At 49.9% G+C, this 20745-nt stretch overlaps 1 protein-coding gene across 1 annotated transcript; it reads left to right on the forward strand.

Annotated features, from left to right (window-relative positions):
- The first annotated feature begins 4602 nt into the window (after positions 1-4602).
- LOC126523075 (frizzled-4-like) lies at positions 4603-7057 on the forward strand. The gene has a single exon (XM_050171933.3). The coding sequence runs from the start codon at positions 4813-4815 to the stop codon at positions 6574-6576; it is 1764 nt and encodes a 587-aa protein (XP_050027890.1). The 5' UTR covers positions 4603-4812; the 3' UTR covers positions 6577-7057.
- The last annotated feature ends 13688 nt before the right edge of the window (positions 7058-20745 follow it).

The following is a 20745-nucleotide window of genomic DNA, read 5'->3' on the forward strand; positions in this document are numbered from 1 at the left end:
CATTGTCCATTGTCTGTTGGCTTTATGTGATCATGATTACCAAAATGGAGCTCCTCGGTTTTCCCTTTCCCTCTCGTACATATATATATATATATATATATATATATATATATATATATATATATATATATATATATATATACACGCTCTTCTGAGCTTGCTAAGGATTATGCGTGTTGTTTTTCAGGCCACACGTAGTAGCTACAAACCAATTAAGTAGATTCAACACCCATGCTGAAATCCATGTGAAGCGAAGCTTTAGTTAGAGAGATAGAGAATACACTGAGGATACGGAGATAGTCCTTTGGTCTTTTACTCTTCTCTGCAGAGGGAAATGAAATAGTATTAAAAGAGGGCTATGAGAAGTGATGATGAGGATAGGCAGTAAAAATTCGTTATATACGCACCCTTGTCTGAATCGTCCATTCATATAAGCCCGCGTTAAATTAAAAAGGAAATTCTGAGCGAGCCCTCATGACTCGCTTCGTTAACAGAATCAATGCTCGGTCAAAGGCCCAGTAACATTCTTCATTTCCTTTTTTTTTTTTTTTTGCTCGATTGTCTTACCAATTGGCGCTAACAAATACGTTTTGTGAATACCGGCCATGGCCATCCGTGTTCACAAAAATCTCTTACGTTATAATTGTTAGCATGAGAAAATTCCAGCCAATCCTGATGCTGGACCTATTAACGAAGGCGGCCGGCCAATGGCAGGGAGTGCTTGCGAAACAAGCGTTTCGTGCATTCGGCCTTCGGAATTTATTCGCCAGGAACACGGTCGAGAAGCCAAAGTTTGTTGAATTGGAGAGTAAGGAAGGGCACGACTTTGGACAGCTTTGAAGCTGGCACTCTTTTTTTTTTTTTTTTTTTTAGAATGAAAGGGTTCTTGACTTCGTGTCATAGCTTACCAGGCACATCTACAGATTACTGTTTGAGGTGCAACGTCGGAAAGCGAGCCAACGTCTTCCACGTCGTATAGGAGCGCACAGCCTTTACCCAGCATCGACGCAAAATTGTAAGCAGTCTACCCGTAGCACTCCGTCCCGCACTCCGTCCCACTTGTACGTCTGGGTTGAGTCCGTGAAGACGACGATGGCGGTGACTTGGCAGCTCCCAATATGTTCCAGTACTTCCGTGCAATAGTGTATACACTAGAGCATTATAGTGTCTGGTCGAGAAAACGGGATGGACACCATTTGCACGTCATTATTGTGCGCCATATTTGCCTGCTCGTCGGCGAGCTCATGGCAAAGCTTCTAGGAAGCTATTGTGCTTGAAGGCGTAGAGAGAGAGAGATAGAGAGAGAGAGAGGAGAGAGAGAGATGGCAAAGAGAGGAAAGGCAGGGAGGTCAACCAGACGAGCGTCCGGTTTGCTACCCTACAGTGGGGGAGGGAAAGGGGGAACAGAAAAAGGAAAGCGGGATAGAGGGAACACTGTGTGTGCACGCAGCAAAGCGCCTTGAAATCAGTCAAGTCCATTTAGGATAGTTAGGCAGCCTTCTCCTTTTTTTTTAATTGTGCAATTCCGTAGAGAAAAGAGCCGGTCGCCAGCACGGTTGTAATGGTAGCATGCACAAACCGATTCGTTACATACATGTGTGTTGTCTTTAGCGTGGCGAGCGGCTGCGTAGAAAGGGACTGCCCTCCTCCAAGGGTTGAAACGACGACTGCTGATGGCTGGCCGCACAATGCTACTTCGCATTGAGCTCAGATTTAGAATGTCGGCGGCAGTGGATCGCCATACCCTTGTTATCCACATGCCTCCATAGCGTCACGAAATGAGCCACCAAATTGTCTCCGGGTTTCTGTTTCATTTTTCTTTTTCGTTTTTTTGTTTTTTTTTCTGGCAGTGCAAATTAATGTACGGCCTAATTTTATGTCATTGCACTGGCCGATACCATGCGCTGGCAGGTAGGCAGTCTTTCGCATGACTCCTGCCCGCATTAGTGTGGCTGCATGCATCAGCATTACCGCTTGCCCTCGCCTGTTTCTCACTCGCAAACTTCTTGGGTGATCTCCTCCAAGCGTTCCCGGAACATCGCAGGTGGGGGTAGACCTTCGGAGAGAAGCGAGGCGTCGCACTTTGGAAACCGCGCGAGCCGATATTCGAAAAAAAGGTGCAGCAAGGACGCGAACTTGGAAGAAAAGAGGGAAAGGGTGCGATTGAGGCGAGGGCGCCACCGACGCTTTGTATCAGGGCGGCGCCGTGTTGTCGTCAAGGTGACGGCGTTGTGCGGATTCGGACGTTCCTCGATGGATGGCGCCACTGACGAACGGCATGCCACTGGTGGCGCTACGGCCGTTTGTTGCCGGCTGGATGCCGGCCGCATACTTTGCGATGTGTGCGTGTGTGTTTGCGTTTAGGGCTGTTGCTTTGGCGATGGTGGTCGCTCCCCGATAGCAACCTTCCCCCGCCCACAGCACCGTACTCTTTTTGTTCATTCCCCTCTCTAGTTCTATCTTTCGCTCCCAGGCTTGTTGCTCGTCCTGTTGCAGTCGCGCCGTCGTTTTCTCGGCGCCCGGGCCAAAACTGCTCCACCTCTTCTCCCCTTCCTCTGTGCCCATCGCGGCGCCGTCATTACGTGACGCTGCCCTATAATTAGAGTGTCAGGAACGATATGATGACATGCTTTCTCCCTGTATTTGTTCTGCTTCGGGAAAATTATGCCCACGATAAGGGCTCCTTCCTCTTCAGCAATGTGGCCATCAAATTTGCCCTTCTTGTGCCTTCGTTCTTTTCTTGTCGCTCTATTTTTCTCTTTTTCTTTATTCCTTTGGCGTTTTGTTGCGACTAGAGAGAGCGCTGCGTAGTACAGGAATGACCCTCTCCTTAGCTAACTTCTTTCTGGTTGAACCATCAAGCAACTTGCTTGCATATTTGTTTCTTTTTCTCTGTAGTCGTTGCATTAGAACGTTCTTCTTTCTTTCGTGCAGCCTAGATCGGGAACGCTGCTGGACCATTTTTCGTGGCTAGTTCGCGAACCCTGTCAGCGATTATTACACAAGCGGTCGTGTACGTAGCAACGGACGCTGGATGTTGCCTTTGCGGCAAGCATTAAAGCGTTCGCATGTATTTATGATGCAGATAAGCACACGGACGTGCCCTGCTTTGATTTTAATGGCGGTTGAGGCAAGCGCATCGGTTGCCTCCTGCGCCTGATATGTTCAGGCCTTGCAGTGCTTGATATAATAGAGGCGTACTTCATCGAAGCCTAACTGCGAAAAACAAAGATTGCTTTCCCTGGAATTTGTCTCCTTTACAATGCGCAAACGCGTGCTGCTACAACTAGTACATATTTAACTTCCGCTTCTATTTCTACCTGCAAGTCAGCCTGCCGTGTTTATTTTCTCCAGGTTAGTCAATACTAGTATTGCTTTTCTGAGCACCAAGTGTAGCTCAACATTTCGTCTACATGCTAGTGCGACACTCTCTCTATCGTTGCTGAAATAGGAACTCTACAGATGTCTACTTGCAGCCCTGTGTATCCAGCTAAATCTGTTCATAAAGAAGAGATTTAGAAGAAGAAGGTTTCACCGGAGAATACAAAAAAAGTGCGCGCTGCCTCTCCAAATTATTACGGCATTTTTCTCTGGAAAGAGTGTACACTCCAATTCAAAACGAGCACTTTAGCCAAAGGGGAATGTAGTTGATGACGGGTGTAGAAAAGGTGCATCTCTACTCCTATTACAGTAAGCTTACTTTCTAAAATATGAATACGGTTAAAACAAGCACGTATATTTTAAGTGATAATGTAGTGCATGATGGGTCTATAGGAAGTGTACTTTCAATCTACACTCGTATAGCCATCCTTTACTCTTGAAAAGTTGTATACTCTGTTTCAAAAGGAGCACATATTTGCAAAGTGCGAAAGTAGTTCATGACGTTGAGCCGTAAAAGCCTCAGGCGTTGCATTTTCTTGACTGAACTTCTCAGATATCTGTTCTTTTTTTGTTTTGTTTTTTTCGCGACACCACAGACAATCCCCCAACAGGTAGCTTGAAACGTATTCGTTCCGCTGCCTCCTCCCTCCCTTTCATTCTTCTTTGTTCACGGATGCTGCTTAAGAAATGACAAAGCTTACATATTCAACAAGAATGTGATTATCACATCATGATTATTCCGACAGGGCGTCACTCGTCCGAGGAGACAGGGGAAAAAATAAAACGCAGACACTGCCCTCAGGGGTAACAAGAGTTGGTCGTTGTGTGCGGCGGCGCCACTTTGTTACGTGTGCAAACACCGTGCAGCTCCATTCCGCCACGCCTGTCAACGCTCCCTCCTCTCCGCGAAAATACTCATTCGCTCGTTCGCGCCAAACCGGGCCTGGAGGGGTAAGGGGCAGCACGTGCCCGAGGGGCTGGTGAGAAGGATGGCCGCTGCGGAGCGCTGCATTCGCTTGAGCAGCAGCAGGTTGTTTGTTGCGTGGCGCCATCTATCGACGGAATGACGACACTGAAAAGGGCGCGCTCGCGCACGCACCTCGTTAATCTCGAACGCAGAGGCGAGGAGGCGCGCGCGTGGAGAGGAGGTGAGGCGGGGCACTGGCGCCGCCACTCTCGCAGCCTCTCCTGAGGAACGCGCTCATTGGTCCGCCCAGCTTTGTACTTGCTCGAGGATAACGCGCGGCGGGGAACCCTCGAGTTTCGAGAAAGAATGCGCCCGGGCCTCCGTCATATAGGTGCTGTCTGCTTGTTAGTGCCGTCATTCGTGTGCCGCGTGTCGACTGTGATGGCCCCCGGACGGGTATCATAGCCGAACTCATCAGTGCAAGCGCAGTGAATCGCGACAGTAGTTTGCTCCGAGGCGCGGTCATGGCGACGTCGTCTGCTCCGAGGCGCTCGGCCTCCGCCGCCGTCTGCTGCAGTCCGTGGCGTCGAGCGGCGGCCGTGGCGGCGGTGGTGGTGCTTCTACTCCTGCCCGTGTGCCGCGCGGTCACCGATACCGGACGGATATGCGAACCCATCCGCATCGAAATGTGCAAGGATATCGGATACAACGTTACTGGCATGCCCAACCTGGTCGGCCACGAGCTACAGCAGGACGCGCAACTGCAACTGCAAACCTTCAAACCTCTCGTCCAGTACGGCTGCGCATCTCAGCTCAAGTTCTTCCTCTGCTCCGTGTACGTCCCCATGTGCACTGAGAAGGTGCCCCAACCCATCGGTCCATGCCGGCCGCTGTGCGAAAGCGTGCGCTCCCGGTGTCAACCCGTGCTCCAGGAGTTCGGATTTCCTTGGCCCGCGGCGCTGAACTGTTCCAAGTTCCCGCCACAGAACAACCATCGGCACATGTGCATGGACGGCCCTGCGCCGGACGAAAGTGACCGCTACAGACCGGGACTGCGGCCTAAGCCCCCACGGCTGAACCGAAAGCCGCCGCCTGAGAGGCCCCGGCAGCGCGGACTGTGCGACGCATACCACTACGGCGAACGCTACTTCTACTACATCAACAGCACGCAGCGCTGCGCTCACCTGTGTGATCGAGACATCCTGTTCACGCAGGAGAACAAACGTTTCGCCGAGATCTGGACCACGCTGTGGGCCTGCTTCTGCTTCTTCTCCACTCTCTTCACGCTCATCAGCTTCCTGATAGACCCGAGCCGTTTCCACTACCCGGAGCGCTGCATCATTTACCTGAGCGGCTGCTACAACGTCTACAGCTTGGCGTACTTCGTGCGTTTGCTGCTGGGCCGCTCGACCGTGTCTTGTCACATGGACAGCCAGCACGAGGTGTCCATCCTAATCCAGGAGGGCCTCGACAACATCAACTGCACAGTGGTTTTCATGCTCCTCTACTACTTCGGAATGGCCAGTGCCACTTGGTGGGTCGTTCTGACCGTCACCTGGTTCCTGTCGGCCGGCCTGCGCTGGAGTCACGAGCGCGTCCAGAAGCACATGACCGCTTTCCATTTCTTCGCCTGGGTCTTGCCGGCCGTGCAGACCATCGTCATCCTGGTCATGCGCGTCGTGGACGCCGACGAACTCACGGGCACTTGCTTCGTCGGCAACCAAAACACCGCCGCCCTGCTCGGATTCGTCGTGCTGCCGTCCAGCGTTTACCTCTTCGTCGGCGCCCTGTTTCTCCTCTGGGGATTCATAGTAATGCTGCGAACGCGGGACGCCATCGCGATGGGCCACGCGCCGAAAGCCGACAAGCTGGAACTGATCATGATCCGCGTCGGCATCTTCGCCGTCCTCTACATGATTCCGGCCACCTGCGTCCTGGCGTCGTACATCTACGAGTACACGTACCGCGACGCCTGGCAGGCCGCGTCTTCGGCGCTTAGGCCTAACGTGGAAGTGTTCACGCTCCGCATCTTCATGGCGCTCGTGGTGGGAATCACGACGGGCGTCTGGACCTGGTCGAGCCGCGCGTCGCTCAACGCCTGCCGGCGGCCCACTTCGCCGCAGTACGTGGAGCACAAGCCGCCGCAGCACAAGGTCGTGTTCACCGCCGCGCACGTCTACCAGCAGCAGCAACAACAGAAGCCCATGCTGAAACGAACTGTGTCGGCGGACAAGCAGCAGTACAAGCGTGTGTTCAGGGTGAAAGGCGGTTCTGAAACGACCGTCTGACGGTAGTGGAAACTCGCCGCGAACTGCATCATCCTCGAACAATGAGACATCGTCCTGGCAGTGCACTCTGTTTTTTTTTTTTTTTTCGTTCTCCACATGTGACGTGCCTAGCACACACCATTTGGATTACACATCATCATCACCACGTCGGACTCATCTCTTGCCTGCGCTACGTCGAGAGACTCTGGAACAAGGACAGCAGCTGCGGCGAGAACCCTTCCTTTATTGCATTTAGAACTTGCCGACAAAAGGCTCCCCAGTGAATATCTGCCCATCAGGGTCGCGTGCGATCCTCCCTTGTACATAGTGTAAATAGCCGTCATTTTGTACATACTGTTTCATAGATACATAGCATAACTGCGTTCTAAAAGTCCTCGTAGGGTGCTGAACGCACAGAGCACCCGGGCTGCGCCCGATCCGAGCACGTATTTGTACAGAGCCGTTTAGCTGTGGCGAAATATATGCTGTTTGATATAACTGATGTGTTTCTCCTGTGTTTTCAATCACCGATTATTGCAGTCCCATTTGTGAGCGTGCATAGAAAAGCTCCTCGTCGTCGTTGAAAGCCTTGTAGTTGCTTTCAAGGCGTCATCATATTGCTTGTGCGAACGGTCTCGTCGACTACGGCTGTTTAATTTCTACCACTGATGACAAACATCATGTGTATTATCAAGAGGAGCTCTGCGCTGTGGGTTGATGTTTGTGGTGAGGGAATGAGGACGGACGTAGGCAGTCCGCTACTTCTCGCTGCTTACCCTTCGTAAAGTGGTCGTCCGGTAACATTAACTTTGAAAAAAAAAAGGGGGGGACGTTATAGGACATGTCGCTTTCGGCGGACGTAGACTGTTCAAAGAATGGCGTCATAGAAGCGTAATTCGAACCGATATGCGTGGGAACGTGTTATGCGTTTTTGAATTTCCCGCGTAGGGAGCTGCCCGTGACGTCATAGCCTGCTCCTCTGTCCCTCGACGCCGCACAGCTCGTCGCGCGCTTTCCCTCCCGCATTTTTGCGTTCCTTGTGCGCATAACTCGCTGTGTAGCATTTTTTTTTTTTTATAACAGCTTTCTACAAGTCTGAACGGTGAAGCAATCTGTGGCGTCACGCTGTGTTGGCATACCCGTATACTGTATTCAAGACCTGTGTACCCGTATTGTATTCAAGAAAAGTTTTTTTTTTTTTTCGAGGGTCATTGGTGGCTGAAAAGAAAGCTTGCCGGATTTTCAGACGAAGGAAAACGCTAATCACTTGACGTTTATATATTGAGGATTCCTTTAGCAAACATCTCCCGCTGAAAATATGGAAATTTTTCGCGCAATATTCGCATCACCTTTAGGTAATGCTCACGGCAGTGCTGTTTTTCGCACTCGTTCGTGCCAAGTGGCTTTGCTTTTGCATACAGCCTAACCAACTGTGCATACATCCGCATGACACCGCACCCTGCACCTTCTATATAGATGATTGGCGCCGATGTCATCACGGACGCAGTACTGGAAGATCTCTCTCGCAGTTAAAAGCTAATGCCTTTACCTACTTACCTAGTTTCAGTCAGCACACTGTAAATGTCTGAGAGAGAGTGGGACACAATGTGTGGGGTCTGTTTTGTTAACTGAAAACGATCTATTGAGCGTACTGTTCATTCTTCCAACGTAATGTATGAATGTACCACGAAGATGCATAGCCATGTAAGAATATTTAAATTCAGGGGTTTTACGTGCGAAAGCCGCAATCCGGCACGCCGTAGTGGGGTACTCCGTATTAATTTCCACCATGCAGCTGAGGCTCTTTAACGTGCACCGAATGCACGATACACAAGCGTATTTGCATAACGCCTCTATCGAAATTCTGCTGCTGCGGCTCGAACCCGCGACCTTGAGCTTGGCAGCGCAATGCCATGGACAATGAACTATACCGCGGCGGGTATGCACATCCATTGGCCGAGAGGCAAAATGGCAATTCAGGACTTATTGGCTTGTACTCCTCATCAATACCAATTTATGGCTCTAGTAAAACAGTCTTTACACAACGACCCGAGATGCATATAGTTGTGCAACATATTCAACAAGAAACTCCCCGAGTCATTTCGCAGCTAGAAAGGCAGAAGGTTGTTTCTTCAGAAGTGCACATTGTAATAATGTACGCTGTTGTTAAGTGCAATGCACGCTATTCGGCATAACGACGTCCCTCGCGTACTAGTGACGCCCTTGCTGGACGTAAACTGTACGCACAAATTCGTAGCCTTGTACGCACCCTCAGTGTTGGCCCAGTGGCTAGGGCGTTCTGGTGCAGAGTGCGAGGTCGCGTGTCCCATTCTATCTTCTGCCGGCTTATCTAAAATGGATATGGACGTACAGGACAGAACCTCCATATAACAAATGCTCGATATAACGAAACAAGATGTACAACTCCACGAAAAGTGCTATCCTTCGATAGCGTAGCTCTCGTGAAGCGCTGAAAGCAACTAAATGACCACCACTATTCCTTGCACATCGCAATGAGGTGAAGCTTTGTCGCGTTGCTTTGCCACACTAATATGCCACTGGTCAGCTCTCCCACGCGTGAACTGACCTTCCGATACCATCACGATGGCTCACTGACTGTGACGCTGTGTTGTTGAGCACGAGGTAGCGGATTTGATTCTACGGCCACATTTCTACCGAAGTGGAATGCAAAAACGCTCGTGTATACCGTGATTTGGATGCACAGTAAGGAACCACAGGTGGCGAAATTTATTCCACCGCTTCCATCCACTGCGGTATTCCTCACAATCCACTATGCGGCCCTCGGGTAGTCAAGTCCCCAAACCCGATTTTATTTTGTTCTTGGTAATAACTTCAGGAACAGTACAATCCTTGGTTAACAGAATGGTATCGGCTGCTACTCAGTCAAAATGAGTAAACGAGGTGTGTGTGTGTGTATGGGGGGGGGGGTAATTGGTCTGTTCAGTGAAGTTTGCAGCAGCTACACACAAGGGCAGCTGTCGGTATCACCTAACTTGTTTCGTGTCGTTGCTGGTTTACGACCACTTCTCGTACACCGTGGTGCAGTAAAAAAAAAAAAATTCATAATAACATATTTTAAAAAGCCTGAAGTTCTCGCGAGGAGATGGGAACAGTGACGGACTTAAAACGGACAGCACCGTCGCCGAGTGCGTAAGCACAGCTGCTAGCTGCAGTAGGCTACACCACTATTACCATGCACTCGCCTAACATCCTTTCGCCGAATTTCTAGAAGGCAAACCGTACGCATTTATCTTCATTGTCTTCGCGTATCGTATGTTAATTTCTATCGGGGGAGAACAACGTAACTACGCATTACGACCATAGGAGGAGTATGTATAGGTGATAGACACGTATACTTATCATAGGTTAGTCAGGTAGAGAAACCTAGGTTAGAGAGATAACTTTATTCAATATAGGTTAGAGAGCGATCAAAGCCCCTTCCCACCAGAGGCTCGCTTGCCACTCGCACCGCTGTTGATTCGGCGCTAACGACCAGCTACCGTTTATTTACAGACTGTAGGCTACGTGGCAGCCTACAGACTATGCTGACCTTGATCTTAGAGGGGAGGGACGGCGGTCGTGGATCACATTGCGACGGAATACGTGTTGTGTTAAGATGACTGCTGAAGTGTTGAAGACACGTGCATAAGATAATAACTGCTGAAAAAAAAAAAGAAACAACTAGTAAATAAGTTTCTTTTTTTTTCTGTGCATCTGCACAACCATCGCCTCTGCTAACGCAGTTTACAGTACCGAAGCAATACAGGGGGCTACCAGAGACGCCTTAGTGGAGGGGCTCCAGGGTAATTTATACCACCTGGGCTTCGATAACGTGCGCATAAGTAGAAGTGCACGAAGGTTTTTCTTTTCATTCCGCACTCATTGAAACGCCGCCGCCCCGGCGGGGGGTCGAACCTGCGACTTACTGTTAATCAACAGAGCGTCACACAGCACTGAGCCACCGTGGCTGGCTGGCAAATCACGTGTTTTCCGGTCAGTAACGTTAACACGCAGACTGCGTGTGCAGAGATAGTTCAAAGCTATACGGGACGCAACGGTCAAGCAGAAAGCTCCGAAGATGTATCGTTACCCCTGCCAACTTTAAAATAATGCCGGCCTGTGGACGTTCGTAAGTCAGCTTGTCCTAGAATGGTACTTAGAGAAGAAGAAAATCACTTTCCGAAATGTGTGGTGCAATTTTTTTTTTAATTATGGGGTTTTACGTGCCAAAACCACTTTCTGATTATGAGGCACGCCGTAGTGGAGGACTCCGGAAATTTCGACCACCTGGGGTTCTTTAACGTGCACCTAAATCTAAGTACACGGGTGTTTTCGCATTTCGCCTCCATCGAAATGCGACCGCCGTGGCCGGGATTCGATCCCGCGACCTCGTGCTCAGCAGCCTAACAGCATAGCCACTGGGCAACCACGGCGGGTGATGTGTGGTGCAGGATTAGCCGAAGTGATGTTACGCTTTCTGCTGATTGAACGAATATCTACGGTACTCGGGACACGGCGCTCAGCTTATGGGCAGAACATTGATCCCGTCATGGGTAATGTCATCTGTATACCACAGGAATGCAGGTGGTGTCAGGTATGTAATGTCATCGTGCTGCTCGAAGCAGCACGAACATCCTCGCACATGCTTCACTATTACCTTGCGTTCCTCACACCAGTTTTTCTTTCTTTTTAACTTGATGTGCACTCACACGCACCTGCACATCATCCATACCCTTCCCGTTCTCTCCGCGTATTGCATTTAAAATGAGTGTCTTTCCATTAGAAATTCGTTCACTTTCGTAGCACCTGCGATGAAATCAGCAGGATCAGTACCATCTTGCCCCCTTTATTTTTTTTTTTTATTTGTGCTGCTTTCGTCCTCCCGCCATATATCTCGATTCCGTCCCTCTCCTGCACCCGAGTAGCACGTATCAACGCCATCACACGGGCCGCCGATGTTGGTAGCCCTGAGGTCACGTTAGTGCTCTGACAGGTCAATCATTCTAACAAGAATGATAGCATAAAAAAAGAGGGGGGGGGGGGTGGAAGCCGCTTGTAGCATTTGTACTTTATTCTCTACGTAATAAGCAAGTGAAACATCGGTTGGCTTCGGTGAAATACTCACCGGGCAGAAAAAGGAAACATGGTATGTGTTATTCGAAGCCGGACACTGGGATTGTTGTTGACGGTAAGGTTGTCGCTCGAGCTGAAGAACTTCGGCCATGTTTAGCATAGGCCATTAATTCATTCTTTACAGGTGTTTGAGAGTGCTGCTGGTGCAAAGGGCTCACGGGGCGCCAAAATCCGGTGTCGGCCCACTGCTGCGAGGTCACTGCCTTGAGCTTTGAGGCAAAGTGTCACGTAGGGGACGTGTTCAATAAGGGGCTCTTCCTACATACCTCGGTGTTATGCGGCACCCTGCGCGCGTGCAGTGATTATGTCAAACCTGATCCCTTCATCATATCGCGCGGCCAAGTTGCCGAGCGCTCTCCCGGACTGCATGGGTCGGGGGCGCATCTGCGCACAAAAGACACAAGCCCCGAACAGAATGGAAGGGCGAGGCGGGAGCCCCCGGTCTCTTGTGTGGCTTGTGTACAACCCTTGTGTCTCGGTTCATTTCGCCGCTGTCACGGCGCAGCAGCGCGCGCTCTGTCTCGCAATTTGCAGGAACACGGGGGCCTCGCCGGGGCGACGTGTACACCCTTGGCGGCAACTAATAACAGCCAAACGAAAAGAAAGCAGGCCTAGCTAGCAAAGACCCTTCCTATAAGTTGCTGCTGCTATGCTGCCGCGCATACGCGTGTTCCAGCGACGACGGCGGCCAGGGTAAGGAGGGGGAGGAGGAGGCGAGCGAGCAAGCAGGTGTCCCTTCATTACGGCCCCGTGATGTACAGCCGCACGATTTTCCAGGGCCGCCTTTGCCTTTGAATGATGGCTCCTGCTGCCAGACTTCCACGCCCGGCAGACCTGTTTGTTTTCTGCTCGCGTTCTCCAGACCGCGGTGCGTCTATCTCTCTCTTCTTTTTTTTTTTTCTTTGATTGTTTGTTTGCTTCTTTGTTTCACTTGCCCCGCGCGTCAAGGAGCCAGCACCCTGCCTCCCTGCCCGCGGAAAAGGCGTTTCTGTACTATAGTACTTCGTTTGTTTCTCTGAATGCTCGATTGTTTTGTCCCGTCCCTTTGTTTTGGCGCTTCGGGGTAGCGAACCGGGACTGCTCACGCATAAGCGTTTCGTTACTGGGCCACAGAAGCCGAACCGCGCCTTCGAACCGCTTCTTCCGCCTCCCATAGCTTTTCACTTGTTTCGCCTTGCCTCGTATTTCCGCGCTCGCTTCGGCCGCTGCTTGGATTAAACAATATACGTACTCGTCCTCGCACATTTGGCTTCGGTTTTGTTTCTCCGGCGGCTTTCCGCATGAGTCATTGCGTTACGCGTCAAATAACTCTCGCAGCGTTCATCGCGTTCGGCTAATGATGTGGCAGGTATACCATCTATACCCCCCCTCCCCCTATGCCCTCGACTTCTCTCCGTGAGCGCTCCTCGTACATCCCAGTCAGCAGACGTGCAACGTCAACTATTTTCCTTACGTTCCACCTGTCGAAGGCATTCGCGCCCCTCTCTCTGTCTGTCTATGCTCGTTCGGTCTCCCATTGTTTCTCATCCTGCCATCGCATTCTGTTTCCGCCTCGCGGATATGCAAATGAGGTGCTGCGAAAATTGAGGCGATTGGCCGACGAGTGATACACGCGCGCGAGTCGCGCGTGGCAGTATTTTACCTGCTGCGCATGTAAGCATCTCTTCTCTGAGCCCCTTTCCCTACCCCCTACCCCATCATGTATGCCCTAAATACGTCACCCGAACTTATTTCGCGCTTACGCGGCTGCGAATTGGTTTTGTCAGCCTAGCCCCTCCCCCCACCCTCTCTATTTTTTTTTTCAGTTTGCATGTTCGCCTGTTCAGAGGCTAGCATTCTCGCTATCCTTTTTAGAGTGACACTAAATATCAGCACTAACTTAGGCTTCGACTGGTGAACTATTATTTCTAAGCTCTCCTTTCATTAATTTGACCAGATATATATATATATATATATATATATATATATATATATATATATATATATATATATATATATATATATATATATATATTGATGATAGTAAAGACAGACAGGTCGACCTGAGCTAGTCTGGCCTAGTCTGCTACTCTGCACTGGGGAAGAGAAAGGTGGAGTGAAACTACTGGGATGGATGATGATGATCAGAAAAGTGGCGGGTGCTTAAGTACATTGGACGAAACGCCTTTGATAACCAGCGGTGGAAATTAATGTCAAACTTCTATTTACTCCGCAACGGTGGCTCCGCGGCTGCGGCGATTGGCTACTGAGCGCAAGGTTCGTGGGCCCGATTGCTGGCTGGGCCGGCCGTATTTCGTTGGGGGTGAAATTCAATAACGCTGGTGCAGTTTGACTTAAGGGCGTACCTTAAAGAGCCACAGGTAGTCGAAATTATGCGGAGGACACCACGTCGGCGTCTCTTATAGTCGCAGTGTTCCTTGGGGATGCTAAACCAAATACATACATACATACATACATACATACATACATACATACATACATACATACATACATACATACATACATACATACATACATACATACATACATACATACATACATACATACATACATACATACATACATACATACATACATACATACATACATACATACATACATACATACATACATACATACATACATACATACATACATCAAGCAAATATATGTAACTGATTGGAGGGCGAACGGTCAACGTTTTGATTAACCGCCATGTTAATTTTTTCTTTCTTTTAACATGACGCATCAGGATTCTAAACGTACGAAGATTTTTTTATCTGCTCCTACAAGAACGCTAACCAGCCCTAATAGCTACTGTCATCTACCTTCCTTCAAAACTCGAGCACTCGTCACTTTGAAGACAATTAACGCTTAAGTCCTCCTACCAGCTTGCCAGAAATTTCATCGGACTATATTCGTTCGTAAGGACTGTTTTGTCATTGGCTAGCTGTCTTCGCTAACAATGTGTTCGCAGTCACTACCACCCGGAGGCTGTCCTAACGAAGCGCTCTAACTTATGATGTTCTTTGAACTTAAGTCCATCAACCTTCGGTATACATCCGAATCGTCGTGTTCTTGTAGCTTTCACATTGTCTTTGCACCCGGAACTTTTCGTCATATGAATAATTCACAACTCGATGTGCAAGCTACTCACTTACCCTGTGAATAAACTCACTACCACATATCTGCAAAAAAAGCACAGCTGTGAGGTACACAAGTGTGCATAAAACTATAAGCTTATTTTGTTTCAGAGATAGCAATGCTTTATTATACACATACGCATTATGCAGACGGTAGTACAAGGATCCTTAGCCAGTGGATAGTTACGGATCCATGCAAAACGCAAGCGAGAGAAACAATTAACTGGAATATTCTCCATGGTGCTTCTCAGTCGCTCATCATAGTGTTCTCACTGCAGTATAACAGCAGCGCTTTAGAAACTGCGTTTACATGTTTAACTTTTACTGTTAGCATTTTTTTCATTCACTGCCAGAATGAAGGCCTTTCCCTGTGATTTACAATTACCCGTGTTCTGTGTCGAACGACTCCACCCTATGCCTGCCAATTTCCCAACCCCACTACGCCACCCAATCATTCGCCATCCTTGACCGCGTTTTCCTTCCCTTGCCACCGAGTCTATTACTTAACAGATTATACTACAACCTGCTCCTCGCATTACATGACCTGTCCTCTTCTCAACTATAATACCAGTTACACCCGTTTATTCTTTGATCCATGCATGCCACCGTCTTCCTGTATCTTAACGTTACGCTCATCATTTTTTTTCGTTTCGTCACCTGTTTGCGCGGTCGCTTTCATATTCAACGAAACCTACGTTACCCTCAAATTACGCACCACGGTGCCCCCACGACGCTTGTCAGGCACGTGTCTTACCATCACCTAACGTTAGGTTAAGTTACGTTGCGTTTTGATTCCACATTCATTTAGTAGTTCACTTTTGCTCTGCCCTCTCCAAATTCGAGTCTCTTTCCGAAACCACACTCGGGACTGACGAAGGGCAACTTGCCGACGCTCAAGTATCCACGTATAGTGAAACGGCGGCTCCATAGCGGCAGCTGTTGCCGTCCTAAACAAAGACGGAGATAAACGTTCTTTTTCTGGCTGTCTCGGAGGCATCGGTCTTGATGTATATATATATATGATTTTTTATGACGTTTCAGAACTGGCGAACTCATTAGTACGCGCCGCGTGCGCCACGCAGGCCGCTTTTTTGATTAACAGTCCAGCGCCGCTGCGTGCGTGGATTTTACGAGTTTGCAAGTCCCTTCCTTTTTCTTTCTTTCTTTTTTCCTGGCTGCGCGCGTGTGTTCACGCTTGGGGCCGCGGTCGCTCGGGTGCAAGTGCGAACTATAGGAGAGAGAGAAAGAATTACCCCCGCGCATATACGATACGGAGAATGATAACGCGAGAAACAAACGACCGAGTTCCGGAAATTGCGTGCCGCCTCGCTCGCAGCGGCGGCCGATGCATGTATGCACTGCGCTGTGGTGGCTGTTATATAGTGTGCATACTTGAAGGGTGACATTTTTTCAACGCTTTAACGACTCTGCCCAGACCCGTTTCTTTAAAGGGACTCCTGGGAGAACTGGAATGGCGCGTGTTAAATGGGCCACATGCGTCTGCGAGAGCGCTGTGAGAAAAAAGGAGAACCGTGACGCCACATCGTCAGCTGCGAGTTGAGTTTCCACAAAACAAAACTGCCATACGACGAGAAGAAAAGGGGCGATATAACTGAGTTGCGTTGAATCGGGTCCTATGGCGGAGCGATTGAGAAGCGAAAGCGTAGCTACGCCTCATAAATCGCTCGCGCGTTTTCCCTTCAGATGTCGATGATGGGTTGGTATAAAGCGTTTCGTTCTGATAGTCCGTTACCAGTAGCCTAATATACAGCATAGAAATGCTGACAATGAAACGAGGAGGTGAAGTCTAGATGCAGCCAGCGTTACTGTATGTCGTCGTTAGTTTACGTGATACAACCTCCGTATAGCAAACTTTCGCTATAACAAAATAAGTAAATTTTGCATTTTGCTTTGGTAATATAGCGCACATACGGCAACAAAATGGCTGCACATGTAGCAGAAGATGTGCAGTCTACGTATTTCCATCATTGAGATCGTCTTCTGCCGCGGCCTATATGTAAACGGATGCAAGCGGCCTATGGAAACAACCTCCATATAGTAAATTCCTGACACAACAAAATGAGATATAACTGCATAAAGAGTGCATGTGTATACAATGGGTTAACTCTCTCAAAATGAGGCCTGCAGCGAAAGGACCGCCGCTCTGCCATCGCACTCGCAATGAGGTGAAACGTTATCACGTTGCTGACTCTGCGTCTCACAAGCCGCGCATCTCGGCTTCGGGGGCACATATTATGCAGCGCTCTATGCACACGCCGCGTTGCATTACACACGCGAAGCACGCGCGCAACAGGTTGTTTGCCGAGTCACTTTCGAGCGTGGCTGCCGGCATTATATGCATTCGGCTAGCTTGTCAGTGTGGCGCAGTAACGGAGGCGAGAGTAGCGGTGAATCGAACGATCCTGTATTATACTTCATCGTGGACGTCGTGGCGCATGACCGGAACACAAGAGATACGAAACACAAGCAGCATGAGAGAGAGAGAAGACAGGAAGAAAGAAAACACTGAAGCTGTTGGTAGGCCTTGTCGGCGTTCCTCAGAATTTAACAAGCTATACACTCTAAGTACGCCTGCTGACAAAAGGTTTCAGTGTACGGGAATTGCGACGAAGCTCCAGCGCATCGCGGCATATAAACGTTGAGGCGAACTGCATCATTTGGGTGCCCGTGCAGCGAGCGCTTCATTTGAGTCGAGGCTCCGCGTCTGCGCCGCGCAGTATGTTCAAGCACTTTCGCCGGTTTACTCATTCCGAAGACGTTTATGAGCAGGTGCGTATACCGTATACACGTATGCAGCGTTTTGAGCAGACACCTATAGTTGGAAGTGGCATCGACGGGCTGTGTTCCTTCTTCACCGCTTTTGATTCCCTTCCTGCCTCGACTGTCGGTTCGTCGTAACATATATATAGCGAACGCGGCATCGCGTATCCAACGGGAGCCAAAGGCAGCGCGAAAAAGAAAGCTCCCGCGGTTCTCGGCGCCTTTCAACGCCCCGCCTCCGTTAAAACTACACGCACGCCGGCCTCACGTATGCGTTCATGTTCCGCCCGTGCTTGAAGTTTTACGACCGCTTGCGCCACCGCACACACGCACGCGGACACTCTCTTCCTGTCTCTGCGTATAGTATATTATATATACAAAACGCTCGTCTTTTTGGCGCTGTGGTGTGGCGGACGCGTTTCTCCGTGACAAGGTGTCGGGGTCGCAGCTGCCTGCGTGCCTGCAATATACGCGTCGGGAGGAAGCCTTTCACGCAGCTCCCGTTCCTCTAAAAGAGGTGCGCGAGCGAGCGCTCCCCACGACCGACGCATATATGCGAAGGCGGCGTGCGCCCGGCGGAGGCCTCGACGCGCATATACGATCCTCTCAAAAAAAGAAAGAAAGAAAGAGGAGACATTCGGCAGAACGACGTTCCCGCTGCGCCTCGAACCAGCTGGGGCCGCTCCACTTTCTGCTGCAGGGACAGCGCTGGAGCGCGCGCGTGTGACACGGTCTCGCGGTTGCGGACTGGCTCCCCGTTAGCGCGAATCACGGTCCCTTCGAGCGGTTCATTTGCGATCGTCTTCATTGTATCGTTGTCGTTCTGTTGTACGGATATACGCCTCTGTACAAGCTTTCTTTCTTTATCCTTCAATATATGCGTATTATTTTTTATTTCTTTGTCGCGATTCCTTTGTACGTTCTCTTGTTTCATTAAGCTTCATTATGCTCTTTCTCCCAGTCTCATATCTTTCCTACAACAGGCTGCCAATATAGAGATACGTGCCTTTCATTTAGTGCCTCCTTTATTTTCCCTTTCTCTCTCTCTCGCTCTCCCTCCGCATTCACTCTGCGTCGAAGTACAGACCAGAATATGAGGAGGAGCTCTTCGGTTGGTTGTCAGTCGCAATGTTTCCTTCTTTCCCCCTTCGTTCGATACTCAATACAGTTTTCACATCACCCGTACAGCATTCTCTCTCTCTCTCTCTCTCTCACACACACACACACACACACACTTTTCTCTCAGCTCTGATCACTTCATTTGTTCGCGTTCCTTTCTCCTTTTATCACTCCGTCAGTTATTAGCTCGCTTCTAAGCTATTCGTTCATCATTCTACCTGCAGATCGGCGTTCGCCATCGGTACTTCGAGTTTTGGCAGAGCGCTGTATTTGCGTCTCGCTTTCGAGCAAGGGCCACGTAGGCATCGCCGGAACGCAGACGTTCGCGCCAACAAAAACCACGGAACGTATACTGCCGCGGTAGGAGCGAAACGGTAAAACAGACCAGTGGTGGTGCGGGGGAGGATATATACATACCGCTGCACGTTTTCCTATACGTGCAGAAGAGCTGCAGCAGCGCGCTGCGGCCGACGGAGCGAGTGAAAGCGCGGAGAGAGAGCGGCCGGACGGACCACGGGTGAGAGGGCGAAGGAGAGGGCGCGTTTGCAAAACATGGCAAACCCTAAAGATAGAAGATTTACGGCCTGCCTCGAGTCCGAGCACCCTGGGCACCTTGTGTGCGCGCGCGCTTTCTGCGGGCAGGGCTGCCTCGCGGGTGGGAAGTTTGGACGAGGAGGAGAGTTGGCGGGACAGCGTGGAACGGCGAGAGGAGGCTGAGGTGCCCATGTACTACGTTAGAAGAGTGTGGGGGCCGAGGAACCGTTGTTCTTGTGCGGCCCGCGAGATCTTTGTTGACTCTGCTTACCGGGTGTTTCCGCTCGGCGGTTTTTCGATCCCGATGCCGGCCGTTTCTTCCGCAGACTGGTCCGTCTCTTTCACGCGGCATTGATTCGTTGGTTATTTCTTTCTTTCTTTTATTTCTTTTTTGTTTTGGTTAGTTTGGTCCATAAGCGATTTTTTTTTATTCCGTTAACTCTCACCCGCTTTTGCGGGTCAGTGGCTTTGGTGGCTGCACGCGTTGCTCGAAAGGGTCAGCTTCTGAATAGAAAGACGGGGGGGGGGTGAGTATTTCGAAAGCGAACAAATAAATTACCTGCACCCGGAGTTTTAAAACTGGTTTCCGATCCATACCTGTGTTGAGCTGTATATAGTCTCGTCGCTACTAGGGCGTGTTCTTTCTTTTTCTTTTTGTACACTTGATGTTCACTAACAGCGAGCGACAACTGAGCGCTCCAGTACTCTGAAGTGGTTTAGAAACCGTCGGTGGTCTCCTGCCAAATAGTCATCAATTTTTCTGTCTCTCTATCTCGCTTAATTCTTGCTAACTGGTTTTCTTTCAAACGAGCGAGGCTTTCGAAACCAACAAGTTCTGTTACACCGAAGAACAAATTGGATACACATAAACTCTTGGACGAGCGTCCTTGACGTGCTCGTCGGTTTCTAGGTACAACCAGCCACTAACACAACTTGTTTCTCGATCGAATCGTACCTATGACCGATCGAAGGCCTTCTGGGAAAGCTACGCGCAATGCATGCTAGGTGAAACACGACCGCACGCCAGGCACCTGTGCACCTATCGGAAAACCGATACAAAGAAGAAAAAAACGAAGTAGACTGGTTCGTGCCGTTCAAGTTCAGCGGTTGCGGATGGCGACCGAAGTGTGTTTCTTCTTGCGTCGACCCCCTCTCGCCTCGAAAACTCCTTCGCTCCTTCTCCAGCCGGTCGTTACGAACTGGGACACGCTTTGATTTCGAAGCGGAAGAGTTATTGGAGCTACGTGATCCGGAACAACGGCTTCGCTTCGCGTGTTCTTCGGGTGGCACACACCGTGTAAATAACTCTCGCTCACATGTTATGTACGCCGTTGTTGTATCCCCCCCCCCCCCCTTTACACCCACACTTTCTTTTTTTATTGCTTTGCGGCAAAGGCGCGCGATGAAGAAGTCGAGTGAATAAAAGAAGGCAGAGGGTGTCAGCGATGCGTCGCCTTCCGCTTGTGGGGCGGCACGCATA

The sequence above is a fragment of the Dermacentor andersoni genome, chromosome 6 (genome assembly GCF_023375885.2).
Source record: "Dermacentor andersoni chromosome 6, qqDerAnde1_hic_scaffold, whole genome shotgun sequence".
Classification (NCBI taxonomy): domain Eukaryota; kingdom Metazoa; phylum Arthropoda; class Arachnida; order Ixodida; family Ixodidae; genus Dermacentor; species Dermacentor andersoni.

Excerpts from the sequence above, each read along its gene's own strand:
- LOC126523075 (XM_050171933.3), top strand. The coding sequence starts at position 4,813 with ATGGCGACGTCGTCTGCTCCGAGGCGCTCGGCCTCCGCCGCCGTCTGC.